This window comes from Helianthus annuus, chromosome 13, assembly GCF_002127325.2.
Source record: "Helianthus annuus cultivar XRQ/B chromosome 13, HanXRQr2.0-SUNRISE, whole genome shotgun sequence".
Taxonomy (NCBI): domain Eukaryota; kingdom Viridiplantae; phylum Streptophyta; class Magnoliopsida; order Asterales; family Asteraceae; genus Helianthus; species Helianthus annuus.
This window is the reverse complement of record NC_035445.2, coordinates 118332893-118355413: the sequence shown is the minus strand read 5'-3', so window position 1 is coordinate 118355413 and position 22521 is coordinate 118332893. Positions and strand designations below refer to the sequence as shown.

At 36.3% G+C, this 22521-nt stretch overlaps 2 protein-coding genes across 2 annotated transcripts; one reads left to right on the top strand and one right to left on the bottom strand.

Moving 5' to 3' along the window:
• Positions 1 to 3102: 3102 nt before the first annotated feature.
• Positions 3103 to 4840, bottom strand: LOC110901554 (glutathione S-transferase T3-like). Its single transcript, XM_022148374.2, has 2 exons — positions 4237 to 4840; positions 3103 to 3899 (listed from the first exon to the last, which is right to left on the bottom strand). The coding sequence occupies exons 1-2, from the start codon at positions 4730 to 4732 to the stop codon at positions 3103 to 3105; spliced, it is 1293 nt and encodes a 430-aa protein (XP_022004066.1). The 5' UTR covers positions 4733 to 4840.
• A 1609-nt stretch (positions 4841 to 6449) lies between these two features.
• LOC110899094 lies at positions 6450 to 21365 on the top strand. Its single transcript, XM_022145971.2, has 21 exons — positions 6450 to 7834; positions 9120 to 9235; positions 10549 to 10757; positions 11402 to 11521; positions 11644 to 11772; positions 11861 to 11986; positions 12079 to 12134; positions 12251 to 12468; positions 13060 to 13269; positions 13869 to 14202; positions 14355 to 14448; positions 14594 to 14702; positions 14795 to 15063; positions 15142 to 15269; positions 15860 to 16094; positions 16178 to 16366; positions 17314 to 17600; positions 18157 to 18367; positions 19513 to 19755; positions 20811 to 20890; positions 21000 to 21365. The coding sequence occupies exons 1-21, from the start codon at positions 7008 to 7010 to the stop codon at positions 21145 to 21147; spliced, it is 4338 nt and encodes a 1445-aa protein (XP_022001663.1). The 5' UTR covers positions 6450 to 7007; the 3' UTR covers positions 21148 to 21365.
• The last annotated feature ends 1156 nt before the right edge of the window (positions 21366 to 22521 follow it).

Genomic DNA, 22521 nt, shown 5'->3' with positions numbered 1-22521 from the left:
CGATATGTATCAACAACTTGTGAGTGGGAATATGGCTATGAAGAATAGTATGGATAAACAATCACCGGTACGGTTTTTGGTGTTTTGGTAGGTTGAAAGAGGTGAATGGTCCTTGTTTTTCTATGTATGTGACAAAACAAGGATCGTTCTAATCATAACAGAAGACGTGTCGGGTTCTTCTGCTAGTTATTCGGAATCTTTCGAATCATCACAGAAGACGTGTCGGGTTCTTCTGCTAGTAGTATGAGTCTGAGTCCATTGTGGTTCGTGAATGTTTCAAATCATCACAGAAGACGTGTCGGGTTCTTCTATCATGCGACGGACCCAATTCTTGCAAGTTAAATCCACAATCAACGTATACAGGTGCAAGAGAATGGCGAGTTATTTTCAGTTATTTCTTTTGATCCACAAATTCCATTGTTTAAATCAGAATCAAATTCTCAAGACAAGGATCGTTCTAATAGATTAAAGAGAATAAACCCTTTTTACCATTTTTTACCGATAGTATACGAGCCGTATAACAATATACGGCTCGTATACAAACATCGTATACATTGTATACGATCGGTAAAAATATTTTTTACCAATCGTATACGGCCGTATAAACCGTATGCGACCCGTATACATATGGTAAAAAAATGGTAAAAACCTCTTTAATCTATTAGAACGATCTAATAAACGAAGAACAAAGCCTATTTTCAAAACACAGGTTCATACAGTGCTGTAATAGGTTGTGGTTCAGCCAAAATGACATCTAGCATTACTAACGGTTCAAGTAAGTGTCTAAAATTTTTAAAATTCAGGTTTACCTTGTTAGTTTCTCAAACACTACTAAACATCTGCTTCCTGAATCTGAATCAGAATGTTAACTTTGAGTCATAAACCGTTAATCCCAACGCTTCTCTAAAAAAATTTCTTTCTTTCCTTTTCATGAGGTAAAACCGGTTTCAACATCAAGGGTTGTATCGGAATCAGGCGTTGGAAGGATTGTAGTAGTAGGACATTGGTACGACTGTGAAAATTGCATCAGGAAGCTCAACTTGAACGGACCCGTTATTCGACCGAGTAATCAATTGTATTTTTTAGTTGCTTCTCTTGTTAAGTTTCTGACCCAACCGAAATCCACAAATTCAAGTCAAGGATCGTTCTAATAGATTAAAGAGAATAAACCCTCGTTTCTTCATCTTCATCTTCATCTTCAAGAACAATGATGAACAGATGATGTTTTTTTTTCGCAGAACGTGGTGGATTGTGGTGGTTTGGGTCTAGGGTTGTCAGAGAGAGAAAAGGAGGGGAGAGAGTCTGATACAATAAGGATGTTGGGAATTAAACGCATGTACGTGACAAAACAAGGATCGTTCTAATAGATTAAAGAGAATAAAGCAAGGATGTTGGGAATTCGCATAAACATATATTCGTTTCATAACCTCCTCCTATAAATCAACCACAACTGACAAAGAGCCTGTATTAGAAACCATCCTATGTCTTTTACCAACCGAAGAGGCAGCAATGACAGATAATACTTCATTTGTCGAGAAACCATACTGTCAAGAAACTAACATCTTTTACTCATAAACCCTTGAATCCCAACGCTTCTCTAAAAGAGTATGTATTAGAAACCATCCTATGTCTTTTACCAATCGAAGAGGCAGTAAGGACAAATAATATTTCATTTGTCGAGAAACCATATTGTCAAGAAACTAACATCTTTTAATACTTCATTTGTAACCGTAATGATGATGCAAATTTGTACGTAAAGATCTCTACACAAACTCTTCTACATCTTTTAACCAATTGTCCATCACTTAAGACCTTGAAAGATTTGTTGAATCGAAGGAAAGAGTAACTAGCAGAAGACGTGTCGGGTTCTTCCAACAAATTGTGTATGTGCTTGTGCTGTAGAAACCGGTGATGAATTTGTGTATCTAAATCAGGTTCTCTGCCTTAGATCGGTCATTCCTTGTGATACATGAACGTTGTATTTTTGTCTTTCAGAAGAGTTGGTATTGAACCAACAATACTTCAAACATTCTAAACCCTACCTGGAAACAAACCAACAAAATCCTGATACTCTTCTAGCAGAACCCGACACGTCTTCTATGATGATTCGAAACATTCACGAACCACAGTGGACTCAGACTCATACTACTCACCCTCCCCTGAGGAAAAAGTTTTCCCGACGACTCAAGACAAAGCAGTTGGTTTGTATTCATATAAGCGTTGTTAATCACCCTGTGTAAGCATTGGAAGCCCGACCACGAGCAGAATCATTGCATTACATCCCCGTTGAAAACAAGTGATTAAAACGCTTCTCCTTACAACTCTCATCAAATGCCTCACCCTTCCTTTTTATTACAGTCATACGACACGTTTTTTTTGTTCTTCAATCTTTGTTACTTGTTAAAGTTTTATTTTTTTCTACTTTTAGAAAGATTTGACCACCTAACGACTGTAAAATGTCTCGTGTGATTGACACCTTAAATCCATTAAATACAGTTATACGACCAGGCAAAAACTTATTTACACATGGTGTATACGGGCTGGCACAGACTTTGTCAGTATTTTTCATTCCATACGGACTGTATAACTGTATACGGCCCGTATACACCATGTGTAAATAAGTTTTTGCTATGTATTAATATTAGGACCCAACTTCTAAATATTTACCAACCTAAACTTTTTGTTTAGATCCATTAACAGTGTAATTTGTAGCATAAGCATCTCAATGCTCAAGTGAAAGAATATCCAAAATGAAAGTATATGAACATTAAACATGATGTGACTATATTTATAACAAACTAATTATAAGACTATATGGTATGGTGATGGACCATCCTTGGAGGATGGTCCGCCACGTAGGCGACACGTCACAATCCTCACTAAGATGGTCCATCCTCCAAAACTAGAAGGCATGGTAGGATGATCCTAGTCATAGTCCTTCACCACTTTTTATGTTTTTTTTATTTTTTTATTATTTTATTTTTTTTAACATTTGACAAATATACTAATAAAATATTTTCATTAATATTAAACCCACATTACATAAATATTAAAAAAAAACATAAACTTAAAAAAAAAGACTTAATAAAAATAAACATAAAGTTAAATAATTTGATGCTTTTTCATGATGTCGTCTTGTAGTTTTTTCAACATCGAACGTCTCGGCTCGGGTTCGTTCTCGACATTAATCATCATTATTTCCCATTCCCTAAGCCGAATTTTTTCACCGGAGATTCGGAGTTTCTCATTCGACAATCGGACCTTTTCTTTTAACTTCTCGTCCGATGCACGACTTTTTTCTTGGACGGCCCGCTCCTTCGCCTTCGACTTTTGGGCCGAGATGTCGTTGTACACTTTTAGGTGTTCCATAAACTCAACCATGTTCGGGTCCACCGTTTCCTTTCCTTTTCCCTTGGCCCGCTCCTTTTTTGTTTTGTCTCGGCCCGGTGGACGGTCGGGTTCACGTACGTTATACTCGTCTTCGTCATAGTCGGCGTCATCATTTAAGTTAATGTGACACCTCGCGTCCGACCCACCGGCGCTTAAACTACCCGTTTCCGATGTTTTTTGGCGTTTCGCCATCGCCACCTCGTTAGGAATGGGCGCCCATTTTGGGTCGTCTTTTACAACCATCCACGCGCGAACGTGAGGAAAGTTGGAACCATGATTTTGCTTATACTTTTGCAATGCCATTTTGAACACATCCTCGTCGTTCCACCCGCTACGACGGTCACTTGTATATAATTTGTTATACTCCTCGCAAAACCGATTAATGGCCGAGTTCAATTTTCGCCACTTCGAGGAAACCGAGTCGATATCTCTATACGGGCCTTGGTCCATCATGGCGAGAAACTTGGTCAATACCTTGGACCAAAACCCGTCACCCGGTTGGTTATTACCTATAAAAAAACAAACAAATAAAAGTAAATAAACAAAACAAACCTTACAACATATAAAATAATAAAAAAAAAACTTACTGTTATGAATTAAAAAATTAAAAAACTTAAACTAAACTAACTGTGAAGAATTAAAAAATTATTAAATTTAAAAACTTAAAAACTAAACTTAAAAAAACCTACTGTTATTAAAAAAAATTAAAAACTAAACTTAAAAACTATTAAATTTAAACCAAAAAAAACTATAACACTTAAAATGTAAACTTTATAAATTTAAAAAGATGTAAACTTTATAAAGATGTAAACTTTAAAAAGATGTAAACTTTAAAAAAATACGAACCTTTTACCGGGTTGTCGGAAGTGCCAATGAAAGCCTTGGCTAAGGCTTCTTCTTCGATTGGGGTCCATTTAATCGCCTTCGGTTTCGACGCTTGATCACCCGCTACTTGTTTCCCTTTGTTTCGTTTTCCTTTCCCTTTAGGCGGTTGGGTTTCGGGCACAATCTCCACATCATCTTCGGATTGAACGGGGGGTGTGGGGATCGGTTGGGGTTGAACGGGGGGTGTGGGGATCGGTTGAGGTTGAACGGGTGGAAAGTTCCAAGCACCCCGCATCATCATTTGTTGAAGAGCTTGATTTTGGGAGATTTGAGTGAATTGGTTGGGCGATTGTTGGAATGACGCAAACGCGTTCGATGAAAATTGGGAGAATTGGTTCGGTTCTAGCGTTGGATAATATCCCGGAACCGAAAAAACATTTGGTTGGGTCGGATTGGTGGGAGTATTCGGGTTGTTCGAAGGAGTGTTGGGAGTATCCGGGTTGTTGAACGGATCCATGAAAATTATGTGGAAGAAGGTTGAGAGTGTAGTGGAAGAGAGTGTAAAAATTATAGGAGAAAATGGTGAATTGTGGAGGTTAATTTGGTGTTTGATAGTGAAAATGGATGTTTAATTTATATAATTTAAAAATCTAGCCGTTTGGCTTTATTCAAAATATAGAAATTTAATTTTTTTTTTATTAACGGTCATATTATAATAGGGGGCCCACACTTTTTGCGTCGTCGCCAACGTCCATTTTCGGACGGAGAAGACGGGGACGGTAGGGGGCGGCACGGTGTTTGGACCGTCGCCGACCCGCGACGGGCCGGGGCCGACCCCCATACCGTATAGCCTAAGGATCTAGCCTAAGACATACGAAACCTTTGGTACAATGCTATAACTATCTTAACCCATCACTAAAAAAACCCTCAAGATATGACAACAAATGGATGCTCATGAAGTATGAAACAACTACGAGAAGCACCGAAAACCTGATTCTCATGAATGATGAACTAATGTTTACTTGTGTAGCAAATCTAAGATAACAAGCACCACTCATCGATCATCATTACACAAGTTCAACATCCTTACACGTATCCACTAGACTCCGGTTAGAACACCCATAGTGGGTATCATCTCCGGTGTGATCCCCCAAACACGCCCAAAAACGCCGCCGCCTCACCCCCGCCGGCGTGATCCGGCAGAAAATCCCCCTCCAGCGTGATTTAAAACACGCTCAAATGGTATTTTGGTGGCCAATCAGATATATCCCACTTTTTCTTGACCAATCTCCTTTTTTGTTAGTTTTTGTTTTATTTAATTCTTTAAACCCCTTTTTAACATAATACACACATACACACTACACCCATTTTAGAAAAACGCCCAACAATGCCCCTTGCTGACTGGACTGCCACATGGCGGAAAACGCCCAGAGACATTATTCACACCTACCACTACGCATGGTCTTAGAGACTATTCATACCATCATAGAAATGCATAATAAAAAAGTAACTGTTTTTAGATTTTATCACTCCTAACTATTGGCTATTAGCCGCTGCCACCCGCAAGTATCTCTTTGACGTCCGCCACCCCCAACTTAACACTTAGTTTGTTATGTCACCACTTCGTTAACTGATCACTAACTTTTGAGCTTGTTACTATACTTTTGGAGGTGTCTAAAGATCCCTAAAACCTTCCTAAGATCCCTATGACACCCCCAAAAGTATAAAAACATCAAAAGTTAATGATTAGTTAACGACATGGTGACAAAACACACTAAGTGTTAAGTTTGGGGTGATGAACGTCAAAGTGATAGTTGAACGTCACAGCGTCCAATAGCCAATTGTTAGGGTGATTAAATCCAATAACCAAAAAAAAAAAAAAAAAAAAAAAACACTTCCATTAGAGACTATTCGTATCATATCATCTAAGAATACATAATAAAAAGTAATTTTAAAATAATGTGACACTTAGTGGCATATTATTCAATTTAATATCCTATATATTTAATGGATCGTAAACAAAATTCGTTAACAGCTTTCTGGACGCCAGTTTTATTTAATCCAATTTTGCTTGGAAACTGTATCCTACAACCTTCCCCGAGGCTCTCACGTGTGCATCCACCTGTCATATCACGTGACCAATGCTAAACGTATCACTCTGATTAATATTATATTATTATATATTATTTTATTAATTTTTAAAATTAAAATTCAAACATCTCTCCTCATCTCCCAACTTTACCATCTTCATCTCATTTACTAAACTGCTTTTTCATCTTCTCTCTCACACACTAACACCAAAAACACACCTACACCACTTTTTTCAACCCAAAACCACCATCTAGAGTTTCTGTTACTCCAAATTTCACGATCAAACCTTCAAAAACAATCATATTCTTGCTTCTGCAGGTTCCGAAGTTGAAATCAGCGGTTAATTTTGTTGTTTTCTTCACTTTTTCGATGCAATTTGAACCTATAACCATCATCTAGGGTTTCTGTTACTCTAATTTCACGAATAAACCGCCAAAACAATCGTATTCATGCTTTTGCAGGCTTCCGAGTTGAAATCAGCGGTTCATTTTGCGGTTTTCTTCGCTTTTTCGATGCAATTTGAACTGGAAACCATCATCTAGGGTTTCTGTTACTCGTAGTTTGACGAATAAACGGCCAAAACAATCGTATTCATGCTTTTGCAGGCATCGGAGTTGAAATCAGCGGATAATTTTGCGGTTCTGTTCACTTTTCCGATGCGATTGCGGTGATGACTCATCTGTTTCGACGGTTATTCGGTAATGGCGGTGCGTTTGTTTTCGATTATCATACTGGTTTTGTTAATTGTTGTGTTGAAACCTGTGTTGATGAATGAGATATTGGATTTGAATGATGGAGATGGTTATGGTGATGACTTGTTAGGGAGGTTATTCCGGCAGGATTACTCTCCGCCGGCACCGCCTCCGCCGCCGCCGCATCCACCGTCAGCGTCGTGTCAGGATGACCTAGGTGGAGTCGGTTCGTTGGATACTACTTGTAAGGTTGTTTCTAGTTTGAATTTAACTCGGAATATATATGTAGCAGGGAAGGGGAATTTTTATGTTCTTCCTAATGTGACTGTGAATTGTTCGTTTGTTGCTGGTTGTGAATTCGGCGTAAATGTTAGTGGTAACTTTACTTTAGGTGAAAATGCGCGAATATCGGTAGGGTCTTTTGAGTTAGTGGCTATGAATGTGGTATTTGGGAATGGATCTGTTGTGAATACCACTGGTTTAGCGGGTGATCCACCAGAGCAAACTAGTGGGACACCTTATGGACTTGATGGTGCGGGTGGAGGGTATGGGGGAAGAGGTGCTGCGTGTTTGGTGGATGACGAGCAGCTTCCGGATGATGTTTGGGGTGGTGATGCGTATGCGTGGTCGAGCCTAGCAAAGCCGTTGAACTATGGGAGTAAAGGTGGGACTACCAGTAAGGAGGTGGATTATGGAGGAGGTGGTGGTGGAAAGATAACGGTGATGGTTAACGGTAGTATTGAGATGAATGGTCTTTTATTGGCTGAAGGCGGAGATGGGAGTCCGAGGGGCGGTGGTGGGTCCGGGGGCAGCATCTACATCAAGGCTTATAAGATGTAAATTCTTTTTACTTTTAACTTATCAAGTATTATAAATGTTAACTTATCTAGATTGCATAGATAGCAAGTGATCTCTGTTCCTATTTTCACTGTTTAGACTTTAGACATGAATTACAGGAGATGTTTTGTTTAGACTAATTTTTTCTGAGCTATTGAATTCAATCAGTTTTGTTTCAGCATAATGACTTCTGCCAGTTATGTAAATTTAGGAAAGTATTTAATAAATTTAGCGGCAAAATTTCGGTGATATTGTTGAATTTCTCTTCATGCCACGTATTTATTACTTAGTAACTTAATAGTTTTGATCGATCCATTCTAAGATCTACATTGGATATAACCAACACATCTCAGTTGGTGTTATTCTTACCTATGAATACTTCAGAAATATTTTCTTATGGGCCTTGATATCTTAGCTCTCAGAATTCGAGTTCTATATACTACTAATCTTTCTGCGTGGCTGATTGGAAGTTATGCTCTCCCATGAAGCATCAATAGCCAAAAGAGAAGCAATCTTAAGGATATTAAAGGTTTTGTAGTGCTAACTGTAATGCTCTACGTTGGTGCCCAATAACGTTATTGAACATAGATGAAGATGAAAACTCAACTAGAGTACTTAGGAAATAGAGATTGAGGTTTAACTAAAATATATTATGGTGTTCAATGTTTCTTGATGTTTTATATGCGGATAACGATTCCCAAAGGATCTTCGTTTTCTTTATGAGCGATTGTTGGACAATTATATACTTTATCCCCTAAAGGAGTCTTGTTTTTATGAAGCTATGTATGGTGTATGGGGATTTGGGCATGTATATGAGGTTCCTAGTGTTGCTTATAAAGTTCCTTTTTCGGATCACTTGTTTTACTTTTACACATTGCGTGTCATATTTTTCTGCATGTATCTTTAATGTGCAAAAAATTACTATATCTACTAAGGTTGTTTGGTTATATGCTCTTCCCATATTGTCCTTTCTTAGGTCTTAGTGCATGCGCCCTGGTTAAATAGTGGACCCCACATGCTACGTTTTATTACATATCGGTACCGAGCCAGCATTTATTTTCTTGCACACTACAACAGAGGTTTGAAGTATTACATTAGTTAAGGCTTCTTTAGTAAGCATGTGAAGTTGTAGGTATTACTGTATTAGTTAGTTTTAGAAGTCTAGTAGCATCAATTATGCTTTTTCGAAATAAGTGAAGGTCTCTTAATTGTATAAATAAAGGGTCTGACTAACATATGGTGTATAGTTCGACTTAAAACTGAGCTTCTTGTATTGAAGTGCAGGACCGGAAGTGGGAAAATAAGTGCGTGTGGAGGTAATGGTTTCGGTGGTGGGGGCGGAGGAAGAGTTGCTACCGATGTGTTTAGCAGGCATGAAGACCCTAAGATCTTTGTCCATGGTAGGAATGTTATGTTATATTGCTATCTTGTAGTTATGAGTTAAGTGTTTGCCGTTACGAGTTAAGTTTAAGACCCTAAAATTTGATGATTGTTAAGATACGGTCTTTGTTATCATATTGTCTGCTAATTAATTACAAAAAAGGTAATTCTTTTTTGACAAATAGGTTGGTCTGAGTCTGACACATACAAAGTTACCTGTTATGACCTCTAGTCCTATGCAGTTAATGCGATAAAATATTGGATATCCGTCAAGGACCGATATTTGAGATATAGGTTATCGTGGTGGGATAGCGGCAATTTTAATATTATGTAGAATTTAATCAATTTATATATATAGCAATTTAACGCTAGCAATTCAGTATATTGTAGCAAGTAGGAACTGATTAAGACTTAAAACACTAACAATTAACAATTAAGACTTAAAACACTAATGGCAACGATAAGAAGAAAGACGAATGGTAGAACTAAGAAGAAACGTACTGATATCGGCAAAATTGGTGATATATCGGTCAATATCGCTGATAATATCGGTACCCGTATTCTGGCATATATTTTACACCGATATTTTACATGGGGACCGGTAACCGATATATCACCGATATTAACTGCATAGCATAGCTATCGATAGCGTCCATAGCGGGCACTATTGCGAATAGCGTGGCGTGGCGGCCAATCACCGCTACGAGGTGCATAGCGACCACATATCGAGCATATAGCGGCTCCGACGGCTAATTCCGGCGAAAAAATACCACTCCGGTGATGCTTTCTGCCGGAAACCAGGAAGAAGATAGCGGCTGGTTATTTCAGCGTCTTTAGGCTTTAGGGTTTTAAATAACTTTATATCTTTTAACATTTAGCCCCTCTATTTTTCACAAGTTTCCATTTAGTCCCTAAAACTTGTAAAATTTACTGAAAAAGTGTAAAATTAGTTTGTATATTTGTACATTTAACCCCCTTTATTTTCACTACTTTACATTTGGTCCTTAAGTTTATAAATTTATACTTAAAAGGTATAAAATTAACATTATATATAAAAAAAATTATAGATTGCTATTTTTTATTTCTTAAAATTTTAGCTACCTTATCGCTATACACGAAATAGCGGGCGCTATCTCATCGCTATCGCTACGTAGCATATAGGTACCTTATCGCTATTTGTCGCTATTCGCTATCGATAACTATGCTGCATAGGCGCATAGCTCTGGTCTTTTGAATAGTCTGATATCTTTGTATGACCTAAGCATTGTTGATTTATACAGCTTATTAGCCACAATTAGTCTTAATGTTTTTTTTAACCAAATACTCCTTGCAGGTGGTTATAGTGTTGGTTGTCCATCAAATGCGGGTGCTGCAGGAACTTTTTATGATGCCGTGCCCAGAAGCCTTATAGTCGATAATTTAAACATGACAACCGACACAGACACGCTTCTTATGGAATTTCCATATCAGCCTCTTTTGACGAGTGTATTTATTCGAAATTTTGCTAAGGCTGCAGTTCCCTTACTTTGGAGCCGCGTTCAGGCAAGTAATAGCTACATGATTTTTGCATGATAGTTGTAGCTCGTTTGGCTTTGCTTTACTGAATTAAGTATATGTAACCTGTTATGACTAATTGAAAAGTAGTGGGTTACCACCCACGCTCTGCAGCGAGTTTGAAACGTAGATTAAAAAAAAGCTAATCGCGAGAATTGAAGTTGTTTGATGTTTTACTTAAGGGGCTAAACATGTCATTAATGAGTTGAGGGGCTAAAGTTGTTTATTATTAAAGTTGAGGGGCTACAGTTGTTTGACGTAATGTAGGGCTAAACATGTTATTAAAGTTGAGGGGCTAAACATGTTACTATTAAAGTTGAGGGGCTAAAGTTGTTTATTATTAAAATTGAGGGGCTAAACATGTCATTAAAGTTGAGGGGCTAAAGTTGTTTATTATTAAAGTTAAGGGGCTAAAGTTGTTTTAGTTAAGGGGCTAAACATGTCAGTATTAAAGTTAAAGGGCTAAACATGTCATTATTAAAGTTGAGGTTCTAAAGTTGTTCATTATTAAAGTTGAGGGGCTAAAGTTGTTTGATGTTGACAAAATAGCATATATAGTATATAAATTCATACGATATCTGTTTTCAGGTTTTTTTTTTTTTAATATTTTTTGAATAATGTGTTTCATATAGGTACAAGGCCAAATTAGTCTCCTGGATGGAGGTAAATTGAGCTTTGGGCTGTCTCATTATCCTTTATCAGAATTTGAAGTACTTGCAGAAGAGCTGCTGATGAGTAATTCTATCATCAAGGCAAGCAACCTGTTCGGCTATTCCAACTAGTACCAAACCTGTTTTAAACTGAACAAGTTACCGACCAGCCCGTTTTGCTTATTGACTGCGGGGTTTTGTTTGATTGTTTTTTTTTCCTTCAGGTTTATGGGGCTCTGCGTATGTCTGTTAAAATGTTTTTGATGTGGAATTCGCAACTGGTTGTTGACGGTGAAGGTGATAGGAACGTGGGGACTTCTGTTCTTGAGGCAAGCAATCTTATTGTTCTCAAGGTACTTAGAAGACTCTTGATTTGCTATATTGTATTATATAATGAATTCTTGTGAGCTGTGATTATGTGATCAAACATTTGCTTCTCAGGAGTCTTCAACAATACATTCTAATGCAAATCTCGAGGTTCGTGGGCAAGGTTTATTGAACTTGTCAGGGCCAGGTGACTGTATTGAAGCACAACGACTGGCTCTCTCACTGTTTTATGGTGTTAATGTAAACATCCGCATCGTTATTATTTTTATGTTTATTAGATCCAACAAAATACATATGGATTAACTAATCCCTTTACCTCTTGTTGTTTGAAGATTGGTCCAGGTTCTGTTTTGCGTGGTCCTTTAGAAAATGCTACAGCTGATGCTTGGTGAGTTAATTACTATTTTTAATATACTTTATTCTTTGTTTATTGGAACATAATAAAGACCCGGATAAATGTTTTTGTTGAAAATAAATGGAATGCTATTATGTGGAATATACCAGGACACCTAAATTGAACTGTGAATCTCCACAATGTCCAGAAGAACTACTTCGTCCACCTGATGACTGCAATGTGAATGCTTCATTGTCCTTTACTCTTCAAATATGTCGTGTTGAAGATATCCTAATCGAAGGCCTTATAAAAGGATCTGTTGTGCATTTTCATAGGGCAAGGACTGTTACTGTTCCCTCTACGGGTACAGTCAGCACATCTGAGATGGGTACGCTCACGGACTAAATATGATAATACATTTAACTAACTGGCTATGCAGTTAATGCAGTAAAAAATCGGATATCGGTCAAGGACCGATATTTGAGATGTCTGTAATTTTAATATCATGCTGAATATATTTATATATATAGCAATTTAACACTCACAATTCAGTATACCCTCCTATCATTAACAAAATTAACCTTTTGCAACTTGCAAAACACTAACAATTGTAGCAAGTAGTAACTGATTAAGACTTAAAAGTTAAAACACCAACAATTAACAATTAAGACTTAAAACACTAATAGAAGCAATAAGAATAAAGACGAATGGTAGAACTAACAAGACATGTACTGATATCGGGAAAATCAGTGATATATCGGTCAAACATCGGCCGAATATCACGGTCAATATCGCTGATTATATGGTACAGATATTCTGACGGATATTTGACACCAATATTTTACTAGGGGATCGAGGACCAATATAACCGATATATCGGTGATATATCACCGATATTAAATGCATAGCTAACTGGAAGATCTCATTTTTAGTAAAATGTTGCTAAATGCTTTTATATGAAAATTGGGGTTCTTGACAGGTTGCACAGGAGGTGTTGGTAGGGGCCAATTATTGAGCAACGGGATTGGCAGTGGGGGAGGTTATGGTGGTATGGGTGGACACGGCTGTTATAACGGGACATGCATTGATGGTGGTTTTCCGTATGGTGATGCTGATTTGCCATGTCAGCTAGGTAGTGGAGGCGGAAATGATAGCATTGCTGACTCAACTGCTGGTGGTGGTGTTTTAGGTGTGTGCAAGCCAGCCAATCAGATGGTTTTTACTTTTTAGAGTTAATTACATTTTTCGTCCCTATGGTTTGTTGAAAATAACCTTTACAACCCATTAGTTTAAAAATTGCCAAAACAGTACCGGTACTTTCACTTTTGTAACAATTACAATCCACCTTCGTTAACCCCATGCAATCTACCGTTAAGTTTTTAGTAAAATGACTAAAATACTCCTCTAATAAAATAAAATCTTTGTTATTTCTTATCCTCTTAACAAAGATTTTTTTTTTTTTTTTTTTTTTTTTTTGTAATAGAGGAGTATTTTAGTCATTTTACTAAAAACTTAATAGATGCCCCCCTAACAAAGATTCTTTTTTAATAGAGGGGTATTTTAGTCATTTTACTAAAACTTAACGGTAAATTGGATGGGGTTAACGATGGTGGACTGTAATTGTTACAAAAGTGAAACTACTGGTATTGTTTTGGCAATTTTTAAACTAATGGAATGCAATGGTTATTTTCAACAAACCACGGTGACAAAAAAACGTAATTAACTCTACCTTTTATATATGATTTATCTTGTTTTGCATAATCAGATAATCCACAAATTTGTATGCAGTAATTGGTTCGTTGGAGCATCCAATATCAAGTGTGAGTGTTGATGGATCACTTATTGCTGATGGAGGAAGTTATGGAGCTAAGACTGCCAGCAATCCCTACGATTTATACCACGTGGGCGGCGGTTCTGGCGGTGGATCTGGTGGAACGATTCTTTTGTTTGTAAATACTCTGTCTGTTGGTGAATCTGGAGTTCTTTCAAGTGATGGAGGTTATGGTTATCCAAATGGGAGTGGCGGTGGAGGCGGTGGACGAATTCATTTCCATTGGTCACGTATTACAACCGGGGATGTATATCAACCAGTAGCTAATGTCCAAGGGAATATATCAATTGGGTTTGTGCCTCATTACTTCTTATTTTTATTTCTAATCAACTTCTACATGACTTAGTTATGATTATGAAACATTAAGCACAAGATATGCATCTAAGATCAATGTCGGTCGCCATATTTCCTCTGAATAACATCATTGTTTGCTGTTGCTACAGGGGAGGACTTGGTGGAAATGACGGTGGTGATGGAGAAAATGGAACCATCACTGGAAGGTCTTGTCCTAGAGGGCTTTACGGGATATTTTGTGAGGTATTTTAGTGCCTTCCCATTTTGGTTATATTTCCATAATTTTTGTTAAGCAGTGTTGTTATATTCACCTTGTGAGATATATATTATATCTCATTAGTTCTAAACTTTGAGATGAGAGACCCTTTGTTCTCGTGTATTTATACAGGAATGCCCTCTTGGTACCTACAAAAATGTTACAGGATCCGACAGATCTCTATGTTTTGAGTGCCCCGCTGATGAGCTTCCTCATCGTGCTCTCTATGTTCCAGTTCGAGGTATTGAGTTACTGCTGATTATATAAATATAGATTTTATATATCAACTCGATAGATAAAATTGATTAACTCGTGAATGCCAATTTGTCACAGGGGGTATAACCGAGACACCTTGTCCTTACAAATGTGTTTCAGACCGATATCATATGCCAAATTGTTATACAGCACTTGAAGAGTTGATTTACACATTTGGCGGGCCTTGGTTATTCGGTCTACTTCTTTTGGGCCTTCTTATCCTGTTGGCCCTTGTGCTTAGCGTTGCAAGAATGAAATTTGTTGGGCTTGATGAGTCACCGGGCTCTGCTCCTACACAAGGATCTCAAATGGATCACTCTTTCCCTTTCTTGGAATCACTAAATGAGGTGTTTTAATCAAGTTCTTGATATACTATATTTCGTGATAGTGGTTATGGAAACTAATATTACACCTCTGGCTTTCAGGTTATGGAAACTAACAGAGTTGAGGATTCACAAGGTCATGTTTATAGAATGTACTTTATGGGTCTAAATACTTTTAGTGATCCTTGGCATCTTCCTCATACACCTCCAGAGCAAGTGAAAGATATTGTGTAAATTCCTTTCCATTTTATCTGTTTCTTCTTCTTCTTCTTCTTATTATCCGTTATAGATGTTAAAAGCTATGCATTTAATATCGGTTATCGGCCCCCATGTAAAATATCATTGTCAAATATCGGTCAGGGCGATATTGACCAATATATGACTGTTATATCACCGATGTTTGACCGATATATCACTGATTTTCCTGATATCAGTACCTTTCTTCTTAGTTCTACCATTATTCGTTCTTATTCTTGCTGCTATTAGTGTTTTAAGTCTTGTTAATTCTTAGTGTTTTAAGTCTTAATGAGTTCCTACTTGCTACAATTGTTGGTGTTTTGCAAGTTGCAAAAGGTTAAGTTGTTAATGGTAGGAGATTATACTGAATTGTTAGTGTTAAATTGCTATATATAGAAATTCAGCATAATATTAAAATTACTGATATCCCATCGCGATAACCTATATCTCAAATATCGGTCCATGACCGATATTCGATTTTTTTACCGCATTAACTGCTTAGGTTAAAAGCGTGTTCAAATGGGACAAAGTTAACCATTCTTTTTATTTTTTTGGCTGATTATTCTATATGTTTAACCTGCAGATATGAGGGGGCGTTTAATAGATTTGTGGATGAGATTAACGCTTTAGCCACTTATCAATGGTGGGAAGGATCAGTTTACAGCATTCTAGTTTTCCTTGCTTATCCTCTTGCATGGTCATGGCAACAATGGAGGCGAAAGATGAATTTACAAAGAATACGTGAATTTGTTAGATCCGAATATGATCATGCCTGCTTACGTTCTTGCCGTTCACGTGCTCTTTATGAAGGCCTTAAGGCTAGTTTCTTCACTGTGTTTCATTAGGTTTTATAAATCTAAAATCATGTTTTCAGTTGTTTTCATTCTATGTAATGTTGTAGGTAGCTGCAACATCTGATTTAATGCTAGCCTATGTGGACTTCTTTCTTGGTGGTGATGAAAAGAGAAGTGATCTTCCCCCTCGGCTTCACCAAAGATTCCCGTTGTCTTTGTTGTTTGGTGGTGACGGAAGTTACATGGCACCTTTCTCACTTCAAAGTGATAATACCATCACTACCCTCATGAATCAGGTATGTTGGTGTGCATGGTTTGGTTTGGTTTTCAGTTATAGCAACGCTTCGGTTTGGTTTTTCAGTTTGGTCGGTTTTTTGAACAAATTTACATAAGATTCAAAAATAAAAAGTATAATCCAAGGTTTAAGAATCTTTCTTAGATATTTACATTTAAGTTACTATAATTCATCATCATCATCATCATACTCAGTAAATCCCACCAATAGCTTAGCAAAGGTAGGGTCTGAGGAGGGTAAGATGTAGACAGCCTTACCTCTACCCCGTAGGAATAGAGAGGCTGCTTCCAGTGAGACCCCCGGCTCGATAGTAGTTTTGCATCAATCCTTGGACATAAGGCACATAACACTCAGCAATCGGGGCAAAGACCGATTAGTGCATGTACCCTTTTGTCTTTCAGCTATCAACGCCACCACATGATGCATGATTAACCGTCCTCAGCTTTTAACGTTATTTCCACGAAATTAGTAAAATAACGTTAAAATTAGTGCACTTTCACTTTTGCCCCCCGATGGCCCACACATATATACATTTAATTAACATATTTAATTGATATTTTTCACATAAACCTAACCTTTTAATTTATTATTATTCTCCAATGTTTTATTATGACATTTTCTTTATAATCTTTGAAAATCATATAATTTTTATGGTAAATTTTGTTATTTCTTGTAGGCAATGCATAAATTATTTCAAAGATAAATAAACATGCTAATGATTTTTTTTGGTTATTTGGTTCGCTTTTTTTCCGGTTTTCATAAAATGCAAAACCGTAACGAGCCGTAAATTTCGGTTCGTTTTTTTTTTGGTTTCTTTGTGCGGTTCGCTTTTTTTTTTTTTACGGTTCGGTTAAATCTGGGTTTTCAGTTTTCTGCTCACCCAGCAACTGTTTTTACAAATTCAAGGTGTGAACTTTTTTTAGTTATTTTATCATATTATTCTTCCAGGCTGTGCCTCCTACCACTTGGTATCGGTTTGTGGCTGGGTTGAATGCGCAATTGCGGTTGGTTAGACAGGGTCGCCTCAGAGCTATGTTTCGTAGGGTAGTCACATGGCTTGAAACTTATGCCAATCCTACTTTGAGGATTTATGGTATACGTGTGGATCTTGCTTGTTTTGAAGCTACAGGCGGTGAATATTGTCAATATGGACTACTTGTATCCTCTGCTGGTGAACCTAATTATATCCGTTTCGAGAATGCCGGTACAACTACTCAACAGGTGCAACACCCAAGGTAACGAAGTGTATTATCATCATGCTCTATGCTTATTGCTAGGGCTGTGCACAGTTCGGTTCGGTTTTATGGTAAACCCGAAACCGTAACCGTAACCGAAATGTTCCGCTTTCGTTAAATTTTGTTATTTCTTGTAGATAATGGATAAATTATTTCAAAGATAAATAAACATGCTATTGTTTTTATTATAAATACTTAACATTCAATAATAAAACTAACAATTCCTAAATCAATAGATAACAAACATTAAAAAAAAGATTTTTTAGGTTATTCGGCTCGGTTCGGTTCGGTTTTTTCGGTTCGTTTTGTTTTGTTTGGTTTTTTCGGTTTTCTGCTCACCCCTACTTTATTGCTTAATGAATATATAGCTGTTTTTAACGTTATGTATTACATAGATAAGCTATTTGTCATGTCGGGCGTTTGGATGTTCATTATGGGATTATCTAGTTTTGGTGAATTTAGGCTTTAGTAATAAGTTCTAATGTTTGGGCAACGAACCTACTACTGCTAAATTGCTAATGAGTAATAAGTATCTGCTACCTTCTCTTTTTGTCAGTAATGACGATTTCTCGAGAGACGATCGAGCCAGCAATTCAAGAGAATTTACAAGCTTAATTCAACACAGAAACCCTGAAAAGAATATAATTCAAAAGAGGAGTTATGGTAGGATCTTAGATCTTAATAGCTTGCAAGTCTTCAACGAGAAGAGAGATATATTCTTTCCCTTCTCTTTCGTAATTCACAACACAAAACCCGTTGGCCATCAGGTTTCTCTCTCTCTCGCTCTCTCTCTCTCTCTATATATATAGGGTTGGGTTCACTGGGGAACACTAAAGAAAGTGGGGAACTGGGGAACAGTGCATTTAACATGTTTCAAAAAAAATTTCGGAGCTTTTGCATATAAATACATGCGAGGTAGAGTGGCCTTTTTATAAAAAAAATTTCAAAAACTAAAAAAATAAAAAGAGAATGCTTTAAAAACAGTTAAAAAAGGTAATTTTTTTTTACATAAAATGAATTTTTTATTGGGAGCTTCTAGACATCTTTATATGCCCAAAAAAAATTTGAAAAAAAATAATTTTTAGCATTTTAAATTGAATTTATATGAGATATTTAAAATGCTTCATTACATAAGTATAACATGCGTGATTATGGTTTTGAGTTTTACAACATGCGTAATTTCACAGCGTACGCTCGTACGTTAAGCAATATTGTATTTTACACTTTCACTATATATATATATATATATAGGGTGGGGTTCCAGAGTGAACGCTAGTGTATTTTCATCATCAAATCCTAACCATTGATTTACACTTGTGTATTTATAATCAAAGGGTTAGGATTAGTTCACTCAGTTCACTATAAAGGGGGTTGTTCACTAATGAACCTAACCCTATATATATATATATAGAAGGATCCGTTAGGAACCACCCTTTATTGCGAGAACCAATGTGAACACAACCAAAATACCTAAAAATAGCTAAAAAACACACAATATTTTTTTTTTAAATATTTTTTATAAAAAAATCGCTACTTTTAGTAGCCAAATTTTTTTTTTTTTAAATTTTTGTTCTTATTTTATTTTTGGCTACTAGAAGTAGCGATTTTAATGTAAAAAATATTTAAAAAAAAAATTGTGTGTTTTTATTTTTTTTATTTTTTTAGGTTTTTTGGGGTTTAGTTTTTAGCATTTTAGCTTGGGGGGTTTTGGGGGGGGGGGGGGGGGTGGTTAGTTTTTTTTGGGGGGGGGGTGGGGGTTAGGTTTTTTAGCTATTTTAGGTTGTGTTCACATTGGTTCTCGCAATAAAGGTGGTTCTCGCATGAACCTTACCCTATATATATATTCCTCTAGGTGTGTGTGTGTATGGTGTGTGGAGATTTCTGAAGATATATATGTTAATGGTTGTTGCAGGATCTTGTTGGGTTGGTGATCTCTATACTGCTGTTGGGAGATTTTAGTTTAGTTTTACTTACACTTCTCCAACTATATTCAATTTCCTTTGTGGATGTGCTTCTTGTTGTCTTCATTTTGCCATTTGGTATATTGCTTCCGTTTCCGGCTGGGATTAATGCTTTGTTTAGTCAAGGACCCAGCCGTTCTGCTGGCCTTGCTCGTATATATGCCCTCTGGAACATAACATCCTTTGTTAATGTGGTACGTCTCCTTAACAAATGTTTCCTCAAGTCTCTAAACTTGTATTTCTATTGGTCATACACATAGTGACATAGAAATCTACAAAAAACCGGTAAAAAACAGAATTGTTATTTTTAAAAACCGGTTTCGGTTGGAACCGAATTGGCGGTTTGAGAACCAGCTAGGGGGGTGGTTTAAAAAACAGGTCCAAAAACCGGTTATAAACTGAATATTACCGGTAAAAAACCTGGTCCGGTTAATTGGAAAAAATATATATTAGTGGATTTGAGGTCATACACATAGACATCTACAAAAAAACCGGTAAAAAACAGAATTGTAATTTTTTAAAAACCGGTTTCGGTTAGAACCGAACCGGCGGTTTGGGAACCAGCTAGGGGTGTGGTTTAAAAAACAGTCCAAAAACCGGTTATAAACTGAATATTACCAGTAAAAAACCTGGTCCGGTTAATCGGAAAAAAATATATATTATTGGATTTGAGGCCATGTATTTTCGTTTTTATGTTTGATGTTTATGTCCAAGTTTCTAAGTATTCAATAAAAGCGTATTTTATTTATTTGTTTGTTTAAAAAAACTGCAACAAAACAGTTTTAAGTGTAAAAAACCGGAAAAAAAACAGTTTTTCAGCCACAAAAAACAGAAGCACGTAGACCTGTTTTTAACCGTCTTTTTGGCCTTAAAAACCGGTTTTCGATACCGGTTAATAAACCGGTCCGGTTGGGCCTTTCAGTTAAAAAACCCGGTTAGGTTAGAAACCAGCCCGATGCGGTGATTGTTATAAATTTTAAGTTTGTAAGCATTTAATGCACATTTTCGCTTGATTTTTGACCTGTTCGACCCAGTTGGGATAGTATGTTTCTAGCTAGATGTTTTTTAATTAATGTTCTAAACTATTGAATAAAACAATTTACTTTTTTATTCTTATTTGTTTTTTCCATTTGAATAGTTAGACATATAACATAACACTTGAACCAACCCATTTGTTTTTAAACAGGCCAAATCAATTTCAAATGTTTTAAGATGTCGCATCTGCGGTTTCTGATTTGTTTTCTTTCAGGTGGTTGCGTTTATGTGTGGTTATGTTCATTACTGCAGTCATCCCAATACTAAAGTGCCGGACTTTCAGCCATGGAACATGTGAGCAAACTTTAGAAGTGTCCGGATGTCATAAAACACTATTCTTTTTTCTTTGAAACACGCAAAACGTGTTCTTTTGGTCTTAACACTTTCCTGTGTGGCGTTGCAGGGATGAAGGTGAGTGGTGGATTTTCCCCGCTGCACTCGTTTTGTGTAAATGCGTCCAATCTTTCCTTGTGAACTGGCATGTTGCTAATTTGGAGATTCAAGATCGATCCTTGTATAGTAATGATGTTGTGACATTTTGGCGATCATGATATCTTTTTGTTCGTTTTGACGGTATGTGTATTTTTCGGGATTTGAGTATAGCTGACACAGATGTAGAGAGAGAAGAGGTGTTTTAGAAGGTAGAAAGTGTGTTGAACTCGAAACAATACTGTCGAAATAGGTTCATGTTTGTATGTGTATATAAAAATTGGGCCAACTCCCACATACCTTACAAATGGAAAGAAAAATTGATCTTTTATTGTAATCATCTTGTTTTCTATTGGTAGCTTCTAATCTTAACCTATTTACACATTCAAAATATATTGGTTACATTTTAATTTGAGTTATTAAAATAAATAATGGACCACTGTTTGAATGCCACTATTATTAACATTAACAATATATATATTTGGTATAGTAGTTATTATTAAAAATTCTTTTACCTATTTACACGTTTGCATTATTCTCAACTTTTCATATATTCAAACATGAACTGGTGTCCAGGGATTAGGTATATATACTTCTTACATGTTTTAACTCTGTGTCTTCTAACCAAATTCATATCCTTGAGGTGGTAATTTTGCTAATGAATGAACTTTAGTGACGATGTTTAGGTGCATGGGTTCATAACTGTATAACTTAACCATGTATAGATGTATAGTATATGCACTTATAACTAACTTATTGAAGATGTATCTCAACATATGTCTTAAGAGATAATTAGGTTTAAGTTCCTTGATTATGCAAAGATATATGTAAAGCGGTTCTTTGGACAAAATATGATAGTCACATAGTGTTTTATGCTATTCTTAATTGATACTTAAACGTGCCAACGATAAATCAAAAACTATTTTTTTTTTCTTTTTCCGTTGCACCTAGGACGTGACAATGATACGTAGTAAGATGCATCTTGATTCTTGGTATACCTAGACCGGAAGTTTGTTAGGTAAAAGAGAATAAAGAGAATTACAAACTGTCAAAATGTAACATTATTTTAAATCAAATATATGAACAAAGGACACTAAAATAATCCATTTGTATACTTATAAATATCTGTTAACTTCTATTTCAAATCTTATGCATATGCAACACAATCATATGTGTTGACATTCTCATCACCAAAAAAATGAAAAATAAATCCAGTTCTGAATCAATGTAAAACATGCTTTATGATTGATATAATTTTAAAATAATAAAATATAGTGTTATATTCTGATCTATTGCTTATAGAAGGAATTCCAAATCTTATGCATATGCAACACAATCATATGTGTTGACATTCTCATCACCAAATCAAAATAAATCCAGTTCTGAATCAATGTAAAACACGCTTTATGATTGATAATTTTAAAATAATAAAATATAGTGTTATATTCTAATCTATTGCTTATAGAAGGAGATTTGATTTCTATTCAAGCTATTTA

Coding starts and splice junctions, on each gene's coding strand:
- LOC110901554 (XM_022148374.2), bottom strand. CDS start 4,732: ATGGATCCGTTCAACAACCCGGATACTCCCAACACTCCTTCGAACAAC. Junction 3,900..4,236: donor TTCCGACAACCCGGTAAAAG/GTTCGTATTTTT, acceptor GTTTTTTTATAG/GTAATAACCAACCGGGTGAC.
- LOC110899094 (XM_022145971.2), top strand. CDS start 7,008: ATGGCGGTGCGTTTGTTTTCGATTATCATACTGGTTTTGTTAATTGTT. Junction 11,522..11,643: donor TGAGTAATTCTATCATCAAG/GCAAGCAACCTG, acceptor TTTTTCCTTCAG/GTTTATGGGGCTCTGCGTAT. Junction 12,135..12,250: donor AATGCTACAGCTGATGCTTG/GTGAGTTAATTA, acceptor GGAATATACCAG/GACACCTAAATTGAACTGTG.